The sequence below is a fragment of the Streptopelia decaocto genome (assembly GCF_964273445.1).
Source record: "Streptopelia decaocto genome assembly, chromosome: 6".
In the NCBI taxonomy this organism is placed as follows: Eukaryota; Metazoa; Chordata; class Aves; order Columbiformes; family Columbidae; genus Streptopelia; species Streptopelia decaocto.
In genome coordinates this window covers 36,964,028-36,984,147 of record NC_138660.1, presented here as the reverse complement: position 1 = coordinate 36,984,147, position 20,120 = coordinate 36,964,028, and the positions used below count along the sequence as shown (strand labels likewise).

The 20,120-nt window shown below is 39.2% G+C and overlaps 1 protein-coding gene across 4 annotated transcripts in view; it reads right to left on the bottom strand.

Moving 5' to 3' along the window:
* ERBB4 (erb-b2 receptor tyrosine kinase 4) overlaps window positions 1-20,120 on the bottom strand; it is a gene marked incomplete at its 3' end in the record, with an annotated part of 614,339 nt that overhangs the window by 136,058 nt on the left and 458,161 nt on the right. For all 4 annotated transcript variants that reach the window (XM_082056775.1, XM_082056772.1, XM_082056773.1 and 1 more), the window contains exons 11-15: window positions 19,669-19,759; window positions 18,087-18,286; window positions 9,003-9,135; window positions 6,363-6,456; window positions 4,734-4,888 (exon numbers count right to left, since the gene is read on the bottom strand). In XM_082056775.1, the coding sequence (XP_081912901.1) occupies window positions 4,734-4,888; window positions 6,363-6,456; window positions 9,003-9,135; window positions 18,087-18,286; window positions 19,669-19,759 (673 nt within the window). The remainder of the gene's footprint in view (window positions 1-4,733; window positions 4,889-6,362; window positions 6,457-9,002; window positions 9,136-18,086; window positions 18,287-19,668; window positions 19,760-20,120) is intronic.

Genomic DNA, 20,120 nt, shown 5'->3' with positions numbered 1-20,120 from the left:
AGTCAGAAATCTGAGGCAGATATATAAACATAAGACAACCTGACACCCTTTAGTGCTGAATGCCCAGCTAGTGCCTCTGTAGCCAGGGGAGTATGGAGCTCTCAGCGTCTTAAGGAAACTAAAGGACTTATTTGAACTCTTTAACTAGATCTCAGAGCCATTTTATTAACAGGCTAAAGGCTGTATGTCTACTACAGGAGCAGGTGATCTGACACATCAGTAGACTGAAACTCACCTCTGTTGAGGTGTTTTAAATTTAAAAAAAATAGTCAGGAGATCATATCTTAAAAGTCTTCTGCTTTCAGTTTGGCTTTGATAGAGGGATATGCATGTCTGAAATCCAAAGTTCAAAAATGCTCCCATGAGATCTTATTTCCACTTCACCATCACTTGCCACTCATCAGCTGTTGCTGCATTCAAATTAGCTATCACTCTGCCATTATAAAATAAATTCAGTGAATTCAATTTTCTCCTACCTGCCCATCAGGGAGAACAAAATGATAGTGAACCTTACCTCTTGTTTGTTTACTTGAATTTTTATTTTTACAAAAATAAACTGCGACATGCAAACAGAAATTGTAAGGATCTCCTCAACAGTCATTTTATTCGGCAAATGGGCAGACAGAAAAAGGATTCATTAAATACCCAGAGGTGGCCAGATAATGCACGAAGCAAAAAGGATAGATTTAAACACAGTTCAAAAACTTAGAACTCTAGATGGTGTTTTTTGAAATTCAGATGTCCTGGGCTTCAGGACTTCAGCATTCAGGACTACCTGAATTCTAGCCAGTCTCAAACATATCCAACATCTCTTCCTTTCAAGACATTTCCAGCAATTTGCAGAAAACCAGTTCAGCAATGAAGGAGACTAAAGAAAGATTTTTCAGCTCTTCCATTTCCTAGCATGTCAAGAGAAGCTGAGCTCAGACTCTCACTATAAATAAAAAGAAGGCCATCTTCAAATGAGAGGTCTGAGAGCCCATTACTAGTTCAGATACCTGGCAAACTAACAAAGAGAGCCTATTGGTCTTGGAGCCCTTTCATGTCTGTACATTTATTCTCTCAGACTTCTGGAGAATAGGACTGGAATCCAAGAAGAGAGAGCTGTTTGGACCTCACCCACTCCAAGTTGAAATACCATTGATCTTTATTTAAACCTGTGATCTTCTTCAGTGGAATGCCCAGCCCCAAATGGAAAACTCTGTCCAGGTGCAATTTCCATTACTCCTAGCCGTCTTGAACTGTCTCCTCCTCTCTGGCTGTCCTGGTTACATGCAGTAAAGTATAATACTGTGTGAGTAACAGCAATATTTATTAACAAGCTGATTTGCACCACCAAGTCATCAGTTATTTTTCCTCTGGAAATGACTTCCTTGTTTTCAGGCTTTTTGACATGTGTAAGTACAAGCATGACACAATCATACACTGGTACTCCATTCACGCCCAGGGCTCCTTCTGCTTTGAGTCTGGCCGGTGTTTTCATTTCCAAGTTTGCTCTGTAAAATGACCTGGTTAACTGATACATGCCAATTTATTCATTATATGTTCAGTACCTTACAACAGTCCAATACAGCTCATACAAAAAAATTATACTTGGAGCTCAACCAAGCTTTACAGATAATCATCCTCTGAAAAGAAATGATGAGTTAAAACAGTTTTGAAAATTGGTCTAACAACTGTTTTTTTCGTGAAACAATCCTTTTTCCCTGTCACAAATATTGGCTGTCATCACTCTTCCTTAAGACAGAAAGGTGGAGTCTTAACTGTTCACAGATGTGGAGCAGCCAAACCATTTCTAATCAAAAGAATTCTAAAAAAGTCTGTCATAGGAGACAAACAAAACTGATTATACAATGGCGTAAATGGATTAGCCCTGGAGAGGATAAAACCTTAGTTGTGGTGATGACCTGGTCATCCAACTATTGCTATGGATAAAGCCAGACAACTCAAAACCAGGGGGTTACTCAGCTAACAGAAGGTAGATAGTGATGGTGGCAGTAAGAAAACCTAACTGGAGCAGGGGGTAGGAAGAAATTTTGCACCAATGAAATAGTAACAGTTTCTTATTCAGAGTTTTCTGCTGTTGAATTTGTACTATTGTTTTGTCTTGAGTTCATAATGTCTTCCAAAAAATATACGTAAATTTTAAGGGTAAGACAGTCCTACTACCTTCAAATGCCTCTGGACCACACATGTATTGATAAGGCTCCCACGACTTTTCTGAACTTGGCTTAGAAAGATAATGAAGTTTTGGTGAAGAGTAACACATTTCCTTCAAAAAGTTGTGTGAGAAAATGCCTTTCTATGATAAGCAGTGGTGTCCAGTGAGATCTCACATTTTTATCATGCGCAGCGAGGAAGCAGACTGTCAAATGCTATTATATAATTAGTATTTTATTTCTGTGTAAGTGTTCCATTTTGGCTAGCTCTGCAAAAAGAGGTGCCAAATGCTTTCTGCCTCTCTTGAATTAAATGGAATAGCTGCCCCCCGCACCTCAAATCTGCTCCAAACTGGCTTCAAGTAGCTGGTGTTTATTGTGCAAGGCCAAGAGCACAGTTGTTGCACCCAAGGAACTCACTCCTTAATAGTTCTCTTAGTCAACGTAAGATCATTAATAGGGCTGGAATATTACACACTTATTAACAGAAGCAGTCATTATACTTGAACAAGGGAGGAGAACGGTGTTATCAAATCTCATGCTGTAGACTGTAAAGCAATCACCTGCAAGTGCCATAATGAAATTGTGGCAAAATGCTCACAGGAAACATAGAGGTGGGACAGATATCTTCCTTGGTGACAGCAACAGGTGGGGATGGCTAGAAATGATGTATGAGAACAGCCCATTTTAGGAAGGACTCTGACTCAAAGAGCGCAGCACTGCAGGAATGAGATAATACCACACTGGGAGCATGGCTCTGCAGCAGCTCAACCCTTTCTGACGAGTATCCAAGCTGTACTGCGAGGACATCAGTTTTATTCCAGCAATTGATCTGACAGAGAGGAGAACAGACATGCTAGATAAAGTAGAATTATGGTGTCTCTGTACCATTTAGTCATGAGCTAAATATCAAGATATGTTCCCTCCACAACCTATTTCACTGAAGAATCCTGACTGAGGGGAATTTAAATATTAATTTAGAAAGGAATGGTATGAAACAAGCAAATTCAGTACAGAAGGATAAAAGGAGAGAGAGTAACTGCTTTCCCTTCTCTCTGTGAGCATATTCAGCCCCTAATAATGCTGGCAAGAAGATGGACAACCCATAGTCCCCAAACATCTGCGGCAATCATTAATAGTTTAATTAACATAATCACATGCCAGAAATTCTTTAGGAACACTGGAAAAGAATACCCATGCATACCCAGGTTTGAGGGGTGTTAGGGTGTTGTTTTCATGAGGGGTGACAAAATACCTAAAAGTAGACATATTAACCCTTTAATAAGTGTATGAGGACTTCTGTGAGGAATAGTATTTGCCTCGTGGCAAAGAGATGGCTCCTCCTCTGGGAAATAACCACGCCTTTACAAATGTAAGCTAGACGAGACCTTTGGCCCTTTTACTAGTGTTACTTGGTCATTTCTCCAGGGTACTTCTTATTGCAGGGCGGACAGTAAATCTATCATCTGGGCTTGTCAGATTCCATCAGAACTGGCACTTCCAACATCTCTTAAAGCCAGGACCAGAGCTCCTAAAATGAGCTCATCTTTTCATTTTGTTTCTTCTTACACTCTTCTTCCACAGTAGCAGCATTTTTCTTATTGCATAACCGATTTAAAGGGTCTAAGGGGAAGACAAATCTGTAACAGATCCTGGTTGTGTCTTTGCGATCTCACTTTCATTTCCATAATGGTTCTATTGTAATTAGATTTGCAAAACCAGCAAAAGGTCTCATTTTGAATGGCAACAGCTGTTGACATCAAGATTACATTGAATAATTTACTGGTTTAATTTTAGCTTCTAAACAATAAGAGCCTCTTGTCGGAGATTATTTCACTGGCTAAAATTTTCTCTTTTTTCCCCTGGCTGCCTCTCCCTTTCTTTGTATGCTGGACACCACCATCCAACTAATTGAAAAGACATTTATAACTTACATGGGCCATGCAAAACAATAGCTGGGTACATGACTACTACCACTTTGTTGCACAGATTCTTGATTCCAGCTCGGATACATGGGCTGCGTATTTCCAAACATAACAAGTGATTTTGGGCACTTGACAGATCTTGAGAAACTGATGTTCCCACTCCTGTACAGAGTCCAGTTTCAGACATACCCTTTGCATCAGGCCCCATACGAGAAAGACAGCAATAACACTTTTGTCTCGCAGTAACGCTGCCAGGAAAAGTTTGTCAATACCAATAAGCAGAGCTGAAAATCCTGTCAAAATGTAAATACTAAAAATATAGTAATTGTACAGGCCTACACTTACATAAGTGTCCGTGGCAGCATTTGCTACAAACCAGCACTAGCTAGAAGAAAAGAGCAATACTGTGAAAAGTTGTTCTCCATACTTTTCAAAAGACGTGTAAGCTTTTTTTCTGATAAGCTGCTGGACATTCATGACTGGAACCTGAATGCGATGAGAAACCTGGAAATCAAGAGTTACATTTACTGCTGCACACACTTTGTTTTCAGGCATGGGATAAATGCTTTACCAAGCTGAACTTGTAGCTAAATCACAATGTGCTATAAACAGTGAATAGAACGGCTCACTTCACAGAATTTGCACTCACCCTTGGGTGCAGTTCGGATGACATGGATGGCACTCACGATCCTCATCAGCATATTTGAAGATGAAGCTGTTGGCCCCCTGTAAGCCATCTGGACATTTTTCCACACAATTTGGACCATCCTTAAAATGGAAACACTTTGTGCAGTGGTCAGGACCCTGGAAAATGTGGTAGAAAGAAATGCAGTGCACTCAGGTTACTCTGGCTTTTCTTGCTGCAGGTCCTGACACAATGGCACACTCAGCAATAACTGTAGTAGCATTTATCTCCTAACAAACAATGAGTTAGCTGCACGGTTGCAGTCTCTGTTAAGAAGCAGCACACATAGAAATCCTGGTGCTTTTAGCCATAAACTTATTCTGTAGAGCTCAAGACTGATTTCCAGCTTCTAAATAAGTTTCTCAATATTACTGGTGTGCTTAACACAATGCACTTCATGCCCACTTTAACCCTGAGAAACTTCCTGCAATGCTGTTCAATTCTGAACCACATATGAAAACCAACTGCAATGGCCTTTCAGTGGGATCCCCTGCCTCTGCACTCCAGAATCACTTTCCGCACTGTGTTCTGTTTACGGTATGGGGACATACAATACCAAAGACCTACAAAGTCTACTTCTTAATACATATGCAGATTAGACTGCTAAGAACTATAAACCAAGGCTCCTCAACAATGTAAAAGTAAAAATTTTAGAGCTGTGATGATAAACCAGTGTATAACCAGATGTGATGTCCAGGATTTTGTGTCCATGAGCTCTGCTACAAATGCAAATTTCCCTCAGGGGCTGAAGAACATTAGTTTCTTACTTGATGGTTGTATTGCATAAAACATAACATTGCAAGAGAAATGAAAATGAGAATGATCGTCAGGGTAGTGCCCTTTTTTTTCATTCAGTAGGTAATTCACAGAAACAAGAAGAAAACTTACGGGTTACATTTTCTCAATGATGAAGAGCCTAAAATACAACAATAGCCCAGGATAACTGTGACTTTTAATCTTGGTAATATACAAAAGACCAAAAGAAAGAGGCAACTTCTATCTCATAGCAATAACCTTTGACAGAAGACTCATTGACCATTATAAAGCGGATAGCTCCACTTAATATGCATTTACAATGCATGAAAAAAAATCTCTAACAAAAAATCCTAAAAGGCTAACCTAAAGTAAAACAACCAACCAACATATTGTTCAAGCTTGCTGAGAGACTGAGAAAAATTCCCACACGTTTTTTTGCAGGAGGGGGTAGAAAAAGAAACTGAAGTTGTGCAACAGTACAGAACTGAGCATAAAAATTGAAAACGGTGATAAAAGAGGGCACACAAATCACAACTGAATGTTACCTGCCGTTTAAAAACTTTGTGCATCTGTACCACTACGGCATTAAGACAACTCAGGAAAGAAAAGGACACTACACTTTTTAAACCATTTTCTTAAGGAAGCTTATCCAAGAAATTTTATTCCCAGCACCATCTAACAAGAGCAGAATTATTTTCTTTTGTGCAAAATATCTGTAATTTTTGCTTTTGTTAACACTAACTTTCAACTGCTGCTCCAAACTCTACAAGCAAAAACTGCTTATGCTTTAGCACACTTTAACAAGATAGCCCATAATATACTGAATTGTGTTCTTACCGGCCCATAGCACGTGATCATATTTTCTTCCATCTTTTCACACTGGGGATCACACTCCACACAAACGGAACCATTTGCAAATTCTCGAAATTCCCTAGGAAAATATATTGCAGGCAGCTTACAAGAAAGCAAGAGAGAGACTGAAACAGAGATAAAATGGCTGACTCTCCACCAGGTGGAAATTATTTCAGCTTCACTAAGGCCAACAGACTGTGCCAGCTGAGATCAATTCTGTCAACAACATTATGCTGCTTTACACCAGCTGAAACTCAGGCCCCATCAGCAACCTCTTCACAGGCAAGTGAAGTAGAAACCATCTTGTTTACCAGTATAAAACTAAAGTGTTTTTCCTCCTGTCTGCTTAAGAAACAATGACCTCATTAACAGGACAAAGCAGTTCATTTCTAGGTTTTTACCTATGGATTTTTATGTATGAGTTGTGCCTCATGGCTCAGAATTAGGAAGCCACTTGTTACATGTGAGATTCCCCTATGAGATGGGAAAGGATTAGAAAGAGCATTGATCACAGTGCTGTTCTTGTTTAGTTAAGTCTCTGTGCATGCTCCTTCTTTGAAGTCCATTCTCCAAAAGGCTCATAACTTTTTCATCAACAACAATCCTAGACTGAGGTTTGAATCTATAAAATGTCAAAACAAATCCCTTTGCTCATTTATTTTCTGTATTTACAAGAAACTATCGCCCAAGTGTTTTGTTTTGTTTTTTATTAACCACTTATAAGGGAGAAAAAAATGGTGATAGTAGGTGGAATTTCTTCTATCAAGATATTTCATTTTGGCTTCCACTCACAAAACCCCCTCCAGCTCCTTCTCCACACAATTCATGCCACCCTCCTCTAGGGCTGAGGTGAATTAACATCTGAACAGGTCACTTCTTCCCCACTAACCACAGAGAGAACCTGTGTAACTAGTTCAGACGGGACACATAAGCTTTACAGATTGATCCTATCTTGTTGCATTAGCTAGTAAAAATATTTGCATTAAACAGTTAAACATATGCTGTACACTCATGTTAATGAACTCTAGTAATATTCAGGTGAAAGCCTCAGTGCTTAGTTAATTCGTGTTCTCCCTCTGCTCCTCTACAGCCACTAGGATCTATTGCCAACAATACAGCTGAGGAAAACCTAACCTGAGCATGACAAGTGAGCTGACCCCCCTCTGGCTTTGGAGACAGAGCTTTGGTGTTGAGGACTAAAATAGAAGTAAAATACACCTGACCCTCCCCTGAAGCACTGCTGCTGCTGTGTGAGATGAACATGCAGCCCTCAAAAAAACAAATGAAAACCTCCTCAAGCCCAGGTCACAAATTACTTCATATAGGTAGGAAGGAACTGAGCCTGTGGAAAGTGTAAATACCACTCACTGATCAACACAGATCAGAACTTCCCAATTTGAGGGCTGGTCATGGAAGCCTCCATGTGATCTTACTGCAATAGGCTTCATGGCAAACCAGCCACCAAATGTGGTCCAACATAATCCAGTGCATATGAAACCACAACAGTGGTCTGCAACTCTACTGCTTTAGTGGTTGTGTGGTTTTGTTTGCTTGTTTGTTTTGTGGGCTTTTTTGTTTGGTTGGTTTTTGTGGCAGGTTGCTTGTTTGGCTTTGGTGTTGTTTTGAGGGGGCAGGGGGAAGAGGGGGAGGAGGAGATGGGCTATCAAGCATTTAAAACTGCACTCTGACAAGATTTATTTTTTTGCATGCATTGTACAGATAGAAGAGTTTAGGATATTTTCACACATATATGGGAGTTCATTCAATACTCTTGCCATAACAGTTACATGAGCTGGCATCCAAGGCAAGAAAAGAGGAAAAAAAAAAAACAAACAACAAACCAAAACTATACTGTGATCTTATTTTCAATTAGCAGTTTGAGCTGAAAAAGGTTGTTAAAATAATTGAGATTTTATTTTGTCCTGACTTTAAAAGAGATGCCAGGGACTTTGCTATACTGTTACATAGGAAGGGAAGTTCCACCTGCTTGCCTCCATGGCCTAATAGTGATTTTTTTTTCTGCTGCAGCTAATACAAGCTCTATTTTTCTGTCATAAGTCTGATCCAGCCACCTTGGCTGTGCTGTATGTAGGTATTCCCTTCACCCATCCTCACATGCACAAATGGGATAAGGGCAGGGGGAAAGAATTCATGTTGCTTTTATTATTTATGTGTGTGTCCACATATACAGTGCATTACGAAAAAAAAAAGAGAGCCAGTTTTTCTACTTTGGGGTCCCTTAGTCTTTATCACATGCCTATATCTAACTAATCTGAAAGGACTTAACTGTATATGTTTCTGAATAGGAGTGTCAATATTCAAGTAGGGCTAAATGATGGGTTAGTCTTCACCTAAACCAAACTGTCCAGGTCATAAGGAATGCAAAAAGTGCAAACTTTTGATGTTGCATGACAATTTTAGTCAGCAGAATACTAGGTAAAGCCTTCTACACACGTTCAGATTTGGAAATACTTAAAACGTACCCCACAATATATTTTACTCAAAATCAGTAATATTGGCAATGGAACAGCCACTGATTAATGTAAAACCAAAATAACTTACTCATGAAAGTCCTGAACAATGTAGTCAGCAACTTGAGGGAGAAGTGCAAGGGAAGTATCTTACCCATCATACAGGTTACAAGAGTCGATGCAGGTCCTTCCCCTGATGAAGTGCTTGCAGGAGAGACACTGGTCCGGCCCCGGCCCCCAACAGCCATCGCTTGAGCACAGCTCATTACACACCATCCCATCGGCAGCTGCAGAGAGAAAAGACACATCGCTTACATAGTCCTCTGAAATCCAAAGGGAAACATTTCATTCAGCAATCTGCCATACTCAGAAAAATAAATGGAATGTTCAGATTTTCTAGAGACAGAATAGAGAAAACCCAGAAAATTATCATCATACCACTAAAGAGACACAATTCTAATAATACACAAACTTCTGGTCTGTTCCTTTCAGAAAGGATATAGCAGAGTGAGAAACTGTTTAAAAGAGTGCTGCAAGAGTGCTGATCAAAACTAGGGAAGGGTTTCTATATCAGGACTAAACAGACGAGTAGCCTTAGATAGGGCTGAGAAAGAACATCATAAAGGTCTATAAAATCATGAATGACAATAAGAAGATAAGTAAGCATGAAACAATTGTTCATTGCTTCTTCCAAGTCCTTTGTGGGCATTCGGAGTGACAGGGACCCAATAGGGTTCAAAACTGAGATTTTTATTCATAGAAAGTATAGATCTAGCTACAAAATTCCATGACAAAGGACATGGCAAATGCCAAAACTTTAAAAGATTTAAAAATCAATTGTCCAAATCACATGGACTAAAATATAAAACGCTATCTCTGAATTGAGGACTCCTTGAAATAAAACTTATGAGTGGTGGAGAAAAAGTTGAAGGAAAGTCACCATTAACTGCGATTTTTAATTTTTTTACTGCAAAAGCACCAGAAGAGCCAAAGAGCCTTTACATTAGAAGCCAAAACCCCACACAAAATAAACAATGAACAGGGATGAGGGGGAAAGGTTGTTTCAAAATACACAATTAATTATTTAATTTTATATAAATCCTCCTCTACATAAATATCTAGATGACTGTGATAGATGGAGAAAGTGAGCAGAGCAAAAGGAAACACGTTATCTCTCCAGCAGCTCAAGAAAGTTCACTTTGGTTTCAGCCAAACCCTGGCATGTGAGTGGATGAAAATAGCAAAGATCTGAAATATCAGAGATGGCAAATATATAAACACTTGTTTTTTAAATCACTGGAAACAACTTGAGGGAAGCATCAAATAATAAGAGTAGGTTTGCTGGTAGAATTGTACCACTTCCTTCAGTGCTGTAGGAATGAAGATGCCCAGTTGAGAACAAACACAGACACACTGAATACATGTATAGAACAGCAACTGCATATGCCCAGCACACATCTAAGGAGTGGCAATAGCAAAATCAACAGAAAATCTTTTCACAAAATGCAAAATCCCTCTGGAAGTTTTACATTATTTAAAATACAGCAGCCCTTCATGAACTATTTGTCTACACTTCTTTCAGTATAGTAGCATAGCTGGGTGAGTGGGAAAAAAAAAACCAAAAAAACCCCAGACAAACCCTCTACTCATTGCAGGATACCTGATGGTTTTCTCTCCTCTGTCAAGGCTGGAACAGTGCAGTTAGGTACTGCCCATTACAATCTACCTTAACAATTAAAGATTATACTGAGTTTTATTACCTGAGAAGCACAAAGACATTCTAAATCTTTAATGAGTTAGCAGAAAGACGCTTTCTGCTCTCCACAGCAGGTTTTAACGCTGGTTATGCTATGGTGTACATAATGTCCCACATTTGAGCCCCTGACTATCTGTCACAGCAGCCCACTGTACAGGAGAGCATATTGCTTCACAGAGGCTTCACTCTCTCCTGAACCGCTCCAAAACTGCCGCTTTGCACCACAGGGCATTGCTTGATGTAGGCACTGTGTTTGTCAAGCACACCTATCCAGCGTGCCTCGCCAATGTCCTCTTCCATTGCCTACCAGGCAATTCCTGCAGCCCCTTTTGCCCACTGAGCCACAGGAAGTTCATGGCAGGACGGCAGGGTGCTTGCCTTTGCGATACACTACCTGTCCCGCCCTGTCACTGTCACCCTGCTTTCTGACCACTGAATGTGTTAGAAAGAACTTTTTAGAAAAAAAATACACAACAGTTGTGTGCATGGTTTCTTTCTCCTCATCCAAGAAGTGAGTAGGCAAGAGGAGTGAAGCTTCTTCTATATTTCCTTTCTTCTTGCAACAGGACATTTTGCTTTATCGAGATTGAAAATGGCAGATCTTCACCTACTTGCTTGGTTTTGTGCCTAGAACATTGTCATAATTTGGTACCAAAGAAGGGCATTTCAGCTTTACAAGCAGCACAGGAACCAAAGATTTAATGTCCTCCAGCCCTTGCAGACAAACAGGTCCAAAAACAAGAGATTCACCAGCACGCTTCCTACTCACACAGTGCTGTTGCTGACCCTGCACGGCACAACATGGAATTCAGCAGGCAGATGAGCACTATGTTATTCAATACCATACCACAAGGAAACTCAGCCATGAAGAGTCTGCACACTTATGTCTAGAAAGGCTGGTATGCTTGAATACATATCTATCTATCTATCTATCTGTCTTTCTATCATCTGTCTTTCTCACATATACTTTCTTAATGACACAGGCAGAAGGTATTCAGAAGTATCTTTTTTGTTCTTCTTTTGTCTCAAAGTTCAAATTGCGTATAGCCAAACATAAAATAACTACATTTAAGAGTAATTCCAGGTCGTCATTTAGTTTCCTTTAAAGCATATTAATTCTCAGAGATTCCAGCACATCAAGAGACCTGAGCTCTGCAGCATACCATTACATAGAGATGTCTCATCTTTCCCTGATCTCTGCTGTAAATCAGGAGTCATTCTGCTGTGGTTGAAGGAACCACACCACAAAAAGCCAGTATAATGAGAGACAAAAAATTCAGCTTTTCATTCCTGCCCAATACTAACTTTTTTTTTAAGCCTGGCAACATTTTTGTAACAACTATCAGATGCCAGTAGTTCCACTATGCTGCCACTGACTAAACTTCATAGAAATCAAAGGAACTAGGTGAAAGCTTTGCATTATCAAATGTTGCATGTGTAGCCTACCTTTTCCTTTTTCACCTACTTTTAGACATCTCATGTATATCTCAGCCTAAAGCTGGCTTTGTATAGTAGAGTTCAGCAGCCACATTGATTTGGTATTAATGGCAAGTTTTGGCCTATTTCATGTTCATTGCCTACAGGAGCACTTGGGAAAAGGTTCTGGGTGATTCGGCTGGTCATGTCAGGGGAACCCCAAGTAAGCCTCAGGATTTAGGGCACACCTGAGGGCTCCCTCAGAGCCAACTCCAGCACTTCACGCCTGGTCTGCCAGTGTCCCCTGATCTCAGCCAGTCTCGTGGAGACGCGTGACTGACACCGACCAGACAAACGTGTGAGTCCTGTCTGATGCTGCCACAGTGACACTGGGGATTAACAGAGAGCTTCAGGCTCAAACTCTATCACTAAATTAAAAAAAGAAGAAAAAAACCCAAATTCAGAAACTACCACAGTTCAAATTAAGCAATTTATTCATCAATGACTCATTCTAAGTACTTGTCACACAACAAATAAAAACATCCTGCTTTGGAGATCCCTTTGTTCTCATTTTCAATCTTAAGAATATCACTAATTCTCCTGATTTCATTTTATACACTCTCGCCATCAAAATGCATTTTCCTGTTTGCTTTCTCACCTTTTTTTTGTAATTGGAAATTGAGCTTTTATTACTAGCGATTTCCTTTCTTTTCACTGTTCTCAGCTATCAGACTACTCTGGGATCAGGATTTATTTACACATGCACGCATACAGTGTCGCACTAAAATATCCCTTCAAATAGCAAATGACACTATTACAAGATAGCTCAAAAATTTACTTATGCAAATAAAATGAGAGCTTTTCAGTAAAGAAAATCATGATTACCCCATTGAAATCTAGCCAACATAGTGGCTGTAGTCTATGAGAAAATAAATAGAAAAAAATAATAACTATTTCCTTCAGCTTATTTCTAAGTCATAGACATGTTTTCATAAATTAATCTTGGCAAGAAGGGAGTGTTTTTTTTGACAAGTTATAAAAAGCCTTTATGCTTGTCTTTCTTCCTCTTCTTTAATTACAGGGACAGCTAAAGAAATGTTACCATTTTAGACAAATTATTTGGCATTTCCACAGGCTGAGAATGTTCTGAAACTCCAGCGTATCACATGGCCACATGTGGAAAGACAGAACAATAATGGTTTTGACAGGAACTTATTTTCCTTGGGAGTTTTAGAACAAGTGTTCATTCCTTATTAATGGGGTCACACAGGTTAGAAACAGAAAGGTTCAATGTTTTCTCCAACCTAAATAGAACACAAGAAAATTAGCTATCTAAAAAAAGAAAAATTATTGTTATTTGGCCATATGCTTATGGGCCTGATCCAAAGCTCTGGGAACTCAACTGAAAAGCTCCCGCAGACTTCAATTAACTTTGCATCCCACCTGATAATGAATGTAACCATTTATTCAAGTTGTTAATTGGTGGCTAAATTGACATAATTCATAACAATCACATTTATAACAAACTTTGCCTAGAAAGGTTTCATTGTACACTGCAGGTATCACTAAAGCTGAAAGGGATTATTTAAATAACTTGGTATAAAAGAACATTTTTTTCTACGTTTATTTTGTGTGCACTCATTTAACATGAGTCATCTCTGATTGTTCCATAAAAAAACCCATGCTGGGACAAAAAGGCGGATTCTTCACAGAGAAATGGTTACATGTAACTACCAGAGCACATTCTCTAGCCAATAACTTTATAGTCATTGATTCTGCATTAACAATGTTCATGACGAATAAATTTTATGCGCAGTTTGAAGATGCCCATTTGCCAGCTAAACTCTAAAACAACCTGAGGAGACACTATGAGACTGTGCTACAGGTGCAATGGCTGTTGAAGCCTCAACATTGGCCCTAAATCTTCTCCTGGAACCTGTCCCCAGGCCTAGGAGTCTTTAGGGTCTGTGCAGTTCGGAAGCCCCTTGCTGATGACCATGTACTGGCACCCTTTCCATGGTGCTCAGCCTCAAAGGTGCCTCTTTCTTCTATGTTCTCAGTGCACACAAGCCTGGGCACAGCCCTGTCCCTGAACATGTGTGGGGAAGGTGAAGGAGAGTTCACATTCCTGCCAGGTACCCATCCCTCTCTGGCCCTGCATGGGACAATATTAGAAAGACAACACAAACAATAGAGTATTGTGGGGTTTATGGATTTTTTTAATTCAAAACCCACACATACGTTTTGCTCCTGTATTTTCAACATTCTACAAACAGGTGAAGTATGCCCTAGGCTTTTAACCAGCTTTTGAAAAAGCCATCTAGAAGGTGGTGAAATATCTGGTGACTATTTTAACATTGTTAAGAAGTGGGAGAAATAGCAAGATCAAATAATTTACAGTATCAGGAGTATATTTTGTGTGTTGGATAATTCTACAGCATTTTCCACTGACTGAAGTCTGTCATCTTTATCTTCCTTATTGAGAAAAAAAAATCAAAACAAAACCAAAGAGTTCTGCCAGACCTTATAATGTCAGCGTAATCTCAAAGATGAAACATCACAATAGACCGAACTTTTCAAGAAATATTTTACTCCCTCAACAATTTTTTCAATATTTCCTCACTGACTTACATGGTCATCTGAACACAGCATTAAACAGCATGGAAAAGATATTGCCATCTTGTGATATATGCTAAAAATCACTTTAATACTATATTGACTAGATTTTGGAAGTTCTTACTTGAGTTTTCAGATAAGATACACATGAACATCAAATGTTTGCTGTTACTTGCTTTAAGCCATTAATAATCACTAGGTAGTGAGGAAAGAAAAAAAAAAAGCTGATAGTGACTCAAAATATAGAAAGGAATAATAATAAACACACCCAAGGGTGGCTGTAATAATTAACAGGTCTAGACTGGCTTCTTCACTAGAAATCATGTGAAAAAATCTTTAATGGATATTTTTATTAATAATTCACACCCTGCCAGTTACTATGCAAGCAGACAGTATTTCTACCATAGAGGATGGATTGCAATCCTGCAAATATTTAGTTCACATTTCCCTTCCCCGTTCTGATTAGTGTTATTTGTCACTCAAAGAGGCACAGGCGCATGCCCAAGTATCTGCAGGATCAGGATCTAGAGCAGGCAAAATAACTGAAAGGCATAAATTGACACCCTAGAGGCTTGCCCTCAAATCCCAAACATTCAGGCAGTGAAAGATTCAGAGAAAACTCTCCTGAAGCCCAGTCTGTTGCCTATGCTGAAAATCACAGATGTTTCAGAGTATGCTGGAGTAATGCACCTAGCTCTAAGGGACAGCTCTGCCTTACTCCAAGTAACTGTGAAGATTTTTGTTAGACATTTAACCTGCAGCAGAACCCACTTAACTCCAGAGAGGTGCTGACTGACAGGCAGAGTTGAAGCAGCAGGATAGCTCTTCTCATCTGATGTTGACTCTCAAAAGGCCACAAAATATTAATCAATTCATTCACACAGATGTGCATAGAGAAAACCACTGTTCCCTGTAAGGATTCTACGACACTGCCTTCTGATCAGAGTAACTTGGCTCCTACCCTATGTTCATTATATACAGTCCCTTTAATGAATATAGGTTAAAGTCCATTTTTAAAACTATTCCCCTGGTACTGTAGCTTACATTGTGACTTCTTAAAATGAAATGAGTAAGATTTGTTTTCCTCAGGAAGATTCCCTTGGTGTTAGATTTCATAAAGTATCTTTAGGAGTATTTTTATTCCTGGAAAATAACTTTACTAGACTGCTAGCACAGAACTAGGTTCCTCCTCACGACTTGGATCATAATAAATTCCAACCCCACTGTGGGGAAAAGTAACTAGTATTCCACTGTTGCTGGGCAGATATGGTTCTCATTCTTGGCAACACCTACATTTGCCAAATAATATACCTTTTTTAATAGTTGGATCTCTATGTGGGGGCAGAAACAGAAGAATGCATACTGGAATTATTATACAAGCCATCTACAAGTGCTCTAGCTGGCAAGACTGAAGGCAGTAGTTATTCATGGGAAGTCAGGAGCTTTCCTCCAAGTTTCAAAGGAGCTGAAGCTGCCAGGAAATGCAGGATTTTCCCTTGCAAGGCTGATCTTATTCAATGTTCAAATAATATTCACCCTTGAACTCAAAACTAAGAAAATGCTTTGAGATGGAAAAAATGAAAAACAAGAGAACAGAAGCCATTAATATGACAACACAAAGCTCATGGATGTTGAGCTACTGGAGCTAATTCAAAACAAGATGAAGTTTGGTATGTGGAAAATAGAGACCGTGCAGCCTTCTTCATCCTGTAACTAGTTAACTCACTTCATTATTCAGGATAACTCTTGGACTCATCCTCAACACTTCATTCCTACAGGACATTATCATCACGTGTTCAGTCATCTCTAGATGATGAAGAGAGCTACGCTACTCTCACAGACAACCCCCTGGACTCATTTATTCACACCTTTGGCTGGGTTACAGCAGCAAGGACATCAGGGCACAAAGCTGTTCCACACACAGGACACCCTTGTGCACTCCCTCACCACAGAGGTAGCAGCAGACACTGCAGCTCACCTTCACCTTCTGTAGTGCCTTCCCACAAAACGTTCTACCAAATGTAAGGATCTAATCCATAGCTTCACAGCCTACGCCAAGGACATTTTTTACAAACACGCACAAGAACTTTTACGGAGAAATGATCTGGTCAACATGTTCCTCTGTCCCACATAACAGAATGTCTACATCAAAGGATAAAGTATGCTGCAATTTAAAAGTAGACAGTGGTCTGCTGGAGGTTAAGCAACAACCCTTTCCCTCTACACACTCTGGCATGATCACAATTGAACTATCTACTATCTACTACTAACTGCAAGAGGCATTTCTTTCACCATCACTTTAACTTGCATGTGAAGAAACAGCCAAATAATAATAATAATAACAACAAAAAGAACAAACAAAACCATGCAGTGCCCTACCAAACAAGACTTTTCACTTCATGTAGCTCTTACATGGCAGAAGAAATTAGTAAAAATATTGAGAAGCAGCAATAAATATATAGTTGTGTTTCACCTGGCAGTGGAAGGTACACTCATACTACAGGGATGAGCACAGCCACAAATTTTCTCAAAGCATAGAAGAATAGTACTTCAAAGGGAGGGCAGAAGAAAAATAACAACAAAAATTCCACAAATAAAAGAATAAGTTAAATGTAGGACCACAGCCTGAAAAAAACAAAAAGCAAACACTGCTGGCTGGTCAAAGCACAAAACCCAGAACTAACACTTGAATATACAGCAATTTCATAAATCTCCTGTCTTGCTAGCAGTCTAACAAATGCTTAAAATGAACTGTATTGCTGCTACAATACGATTGTATTAATGCAATTTGCTGCATGATTTCTGTATAACCAAATTGTTTCATCTGCTGCATAGCATTAATTTGATTTTCAGTACTGTAATCTCGGTCCAGGTATTGTCATGTAAGTTTTCCTGAAAGACAATCAGACCCAACTGAAAATAATCTTCCTTATCAGATAGGTCAAGTACAAAAACGAGGAACCCAGTGATCAAAAACAGTCCCATAAGTCGCCTTTCTAGATTAAGAGAGGGCCACTTTGGTGATGCAGAGGAAGGGAAGTAAAAGATGCTCATCTCGCTCCATAAGGAAAGGGATGTAGTTTTTCAATGTGTAAAATCAATGCCTTTCAGGAACACCACATTCACTGCACATTAATGGCGTTCAAAATCCATATTTGTGAAACTCTATCCCTAATCTGGAAAATTCACATAATGGCAAGGAAGCAGTGCTCTCTCTCTCCCTTTCATTCGTTCATACTTAAAAGCATTACATTTGCCTATAAATCTGCTCAGAGGCAGACTGGGCCAAATCCTTAGATTCTGTGAATGATCACAGCTCCACTCATGTCCATGGAGCTCCAAGATACACCAGCCAAGTTCCTGGCCTGTATTTTGCCAGTAATTGTATCATTTCTCCCCCAAGTGAGCCAGTCATAGGTGAGAAGTTTTGCACTGAGCAGCAGTACTTACTGCAGTTCTCTGCCTTTTTATTTCGATGAATCACTGTCTTTTGACTGGGTGTGCTGAAGAGGCTGGTCCAGTTGACAGTGTGGTAGTAGCACAAATTGCTGTTGTCTGTTATGTAGATGTTGCCAGCACTGATTTGCTTCAAGGACTGAAACTGCAGAGAGGTAATGCCTTGTTGCTTTAGGATGAGTAACGAAAGGCCACTGTGATGAAAATAAAAAAAAAAGTATGAGAAAACAGGAATTAGCTCCAGAAGGCAGAATTTCAATTAGAGCTGGTTGGGAATTCCCAATAGAATTAGTTCCTAATGTCAAGATGATCCTTCTGGCAAAACTGAAATTTGGTCAGAAAACTTTTATTTTGGGCTGATACAAATATTTTATGAGTCAACATCCAGTTCTATTGCCTGGAAAATCAGGAGTCTTGTAAGAATTGCGATACCACAAGCTGTGATGCTCACAGTGCTAGGCCAAGAGGGCAAGCAGAACTCCTCAACTCGTTACATGTCACCCATTAACATGTTCTTTGAGATAATGTGCTGTTGGAAAAACTGCATAAAATTCATAGGGTTATTTTTGGACAGAATCAATAGTCTGATAGTTTATATGCTAAGGAGAAACCGACAAAGTCATGCAAAATGTATTAACATCTTCTGTCAGGCATCAAATTAATGTCATTTATAGTAATGCAGGAAGAAATTGTTGTTTTCAAGGATTTTTTTCCAGCCCACTTTCTAAATTTCATTTTTCTTTTGTTGTACTATCTGGTTATCGCCTTTCTTCATCAAAGGAATAGTAAATTATTGTCTGTGTAACACGGAAATGACTGCACATATTTTATGACTGAAGATTAGAGAAGACAATATCCAGTTTCTGGGCACCCTTTACGTTATTGTATTTTAATGATTATAATTGTTTTCCAGCTGTTTAAAATAAAAATTGCTGCTTCCAAACAGAATGTTGGGCTGTAACTCAATCTCAAGGTTTTCCTGCTGTTCATATTGCGCTTGGGTTGCTGTTTAAGATGCCAGCAGAATCCCAAGACTGATTTACTACATTTACACAATGGGGAACCAGGGTCTGCTGTATAAATCATTCAGGTGCCTTTTTGTGCTTCCCCCATTATTTCTCACCACATTCCTTCTCCTAAAACCATGTAATTATCCATGTATTTATCTTTTACCATTTATTTAAACCACCGTGTTCTTTAGGTAGACAAGCCTGCACTTGCCATTGCAACCACATGAATTTCCTGATAATGGGGCTAAGTTTTACTATTAATGTCTTTTAAGTCATGTTTCATATTCACAAAAGATTTAAAACTATAAAATGTACTTTACAGACAATAAGCTACAGCAATGAACTAAGACATTATTTAAAAAAAAAAAAAAAAATCATTAGGCTCAGAAGGTATTACCCATTCTAAACAACTGATTAGCAGATGCTGTTAATGAATACCTTGGTAACAGAGAAAAATACATCAATTTATGATGCCTTTCCCAAAGGATGTTGCATTCTGTGCTACTGAACAAAGAATCATTGAATAATAATAAAAAAATATTCAATCAACAGAGGAACTATCTTACCTATAGAGAGCTCTTCCACCGATAGTAACCAAGTTAGAAAACACCCTGAAATCTGTCATATTCTCAGGCCACGACTGTATGTTCAAATACCCTGAAGGACAGATAGGCAAGGACATGAATGTCAATCATTTTAGCCATAAAGGCTCCATACATGAGTTAGGACAGGCTTAGCCTATAAATGAAAGTTAGTGCTGGTTTGAGAAAAATAAATAAATAGCTAATGAATGCGGCAGACTAACGTCTTTGAATTCATCAGGGTGCTCACCACTGTCTCCACCACGAAAGCAAAGGAGGACTCGTCACAGCAGCACTACATCCATAGTGAGGCTGAACCTAAACACAGGCTAGAACCTCGCAAGGCTGTTCAGCCTTTTCTAAACAATAGCAGCAGAAAAAAATGAAGATCTTCCTGAATTAAGAACATTCCATTTTAAAATGTGCTAGAGACTTAG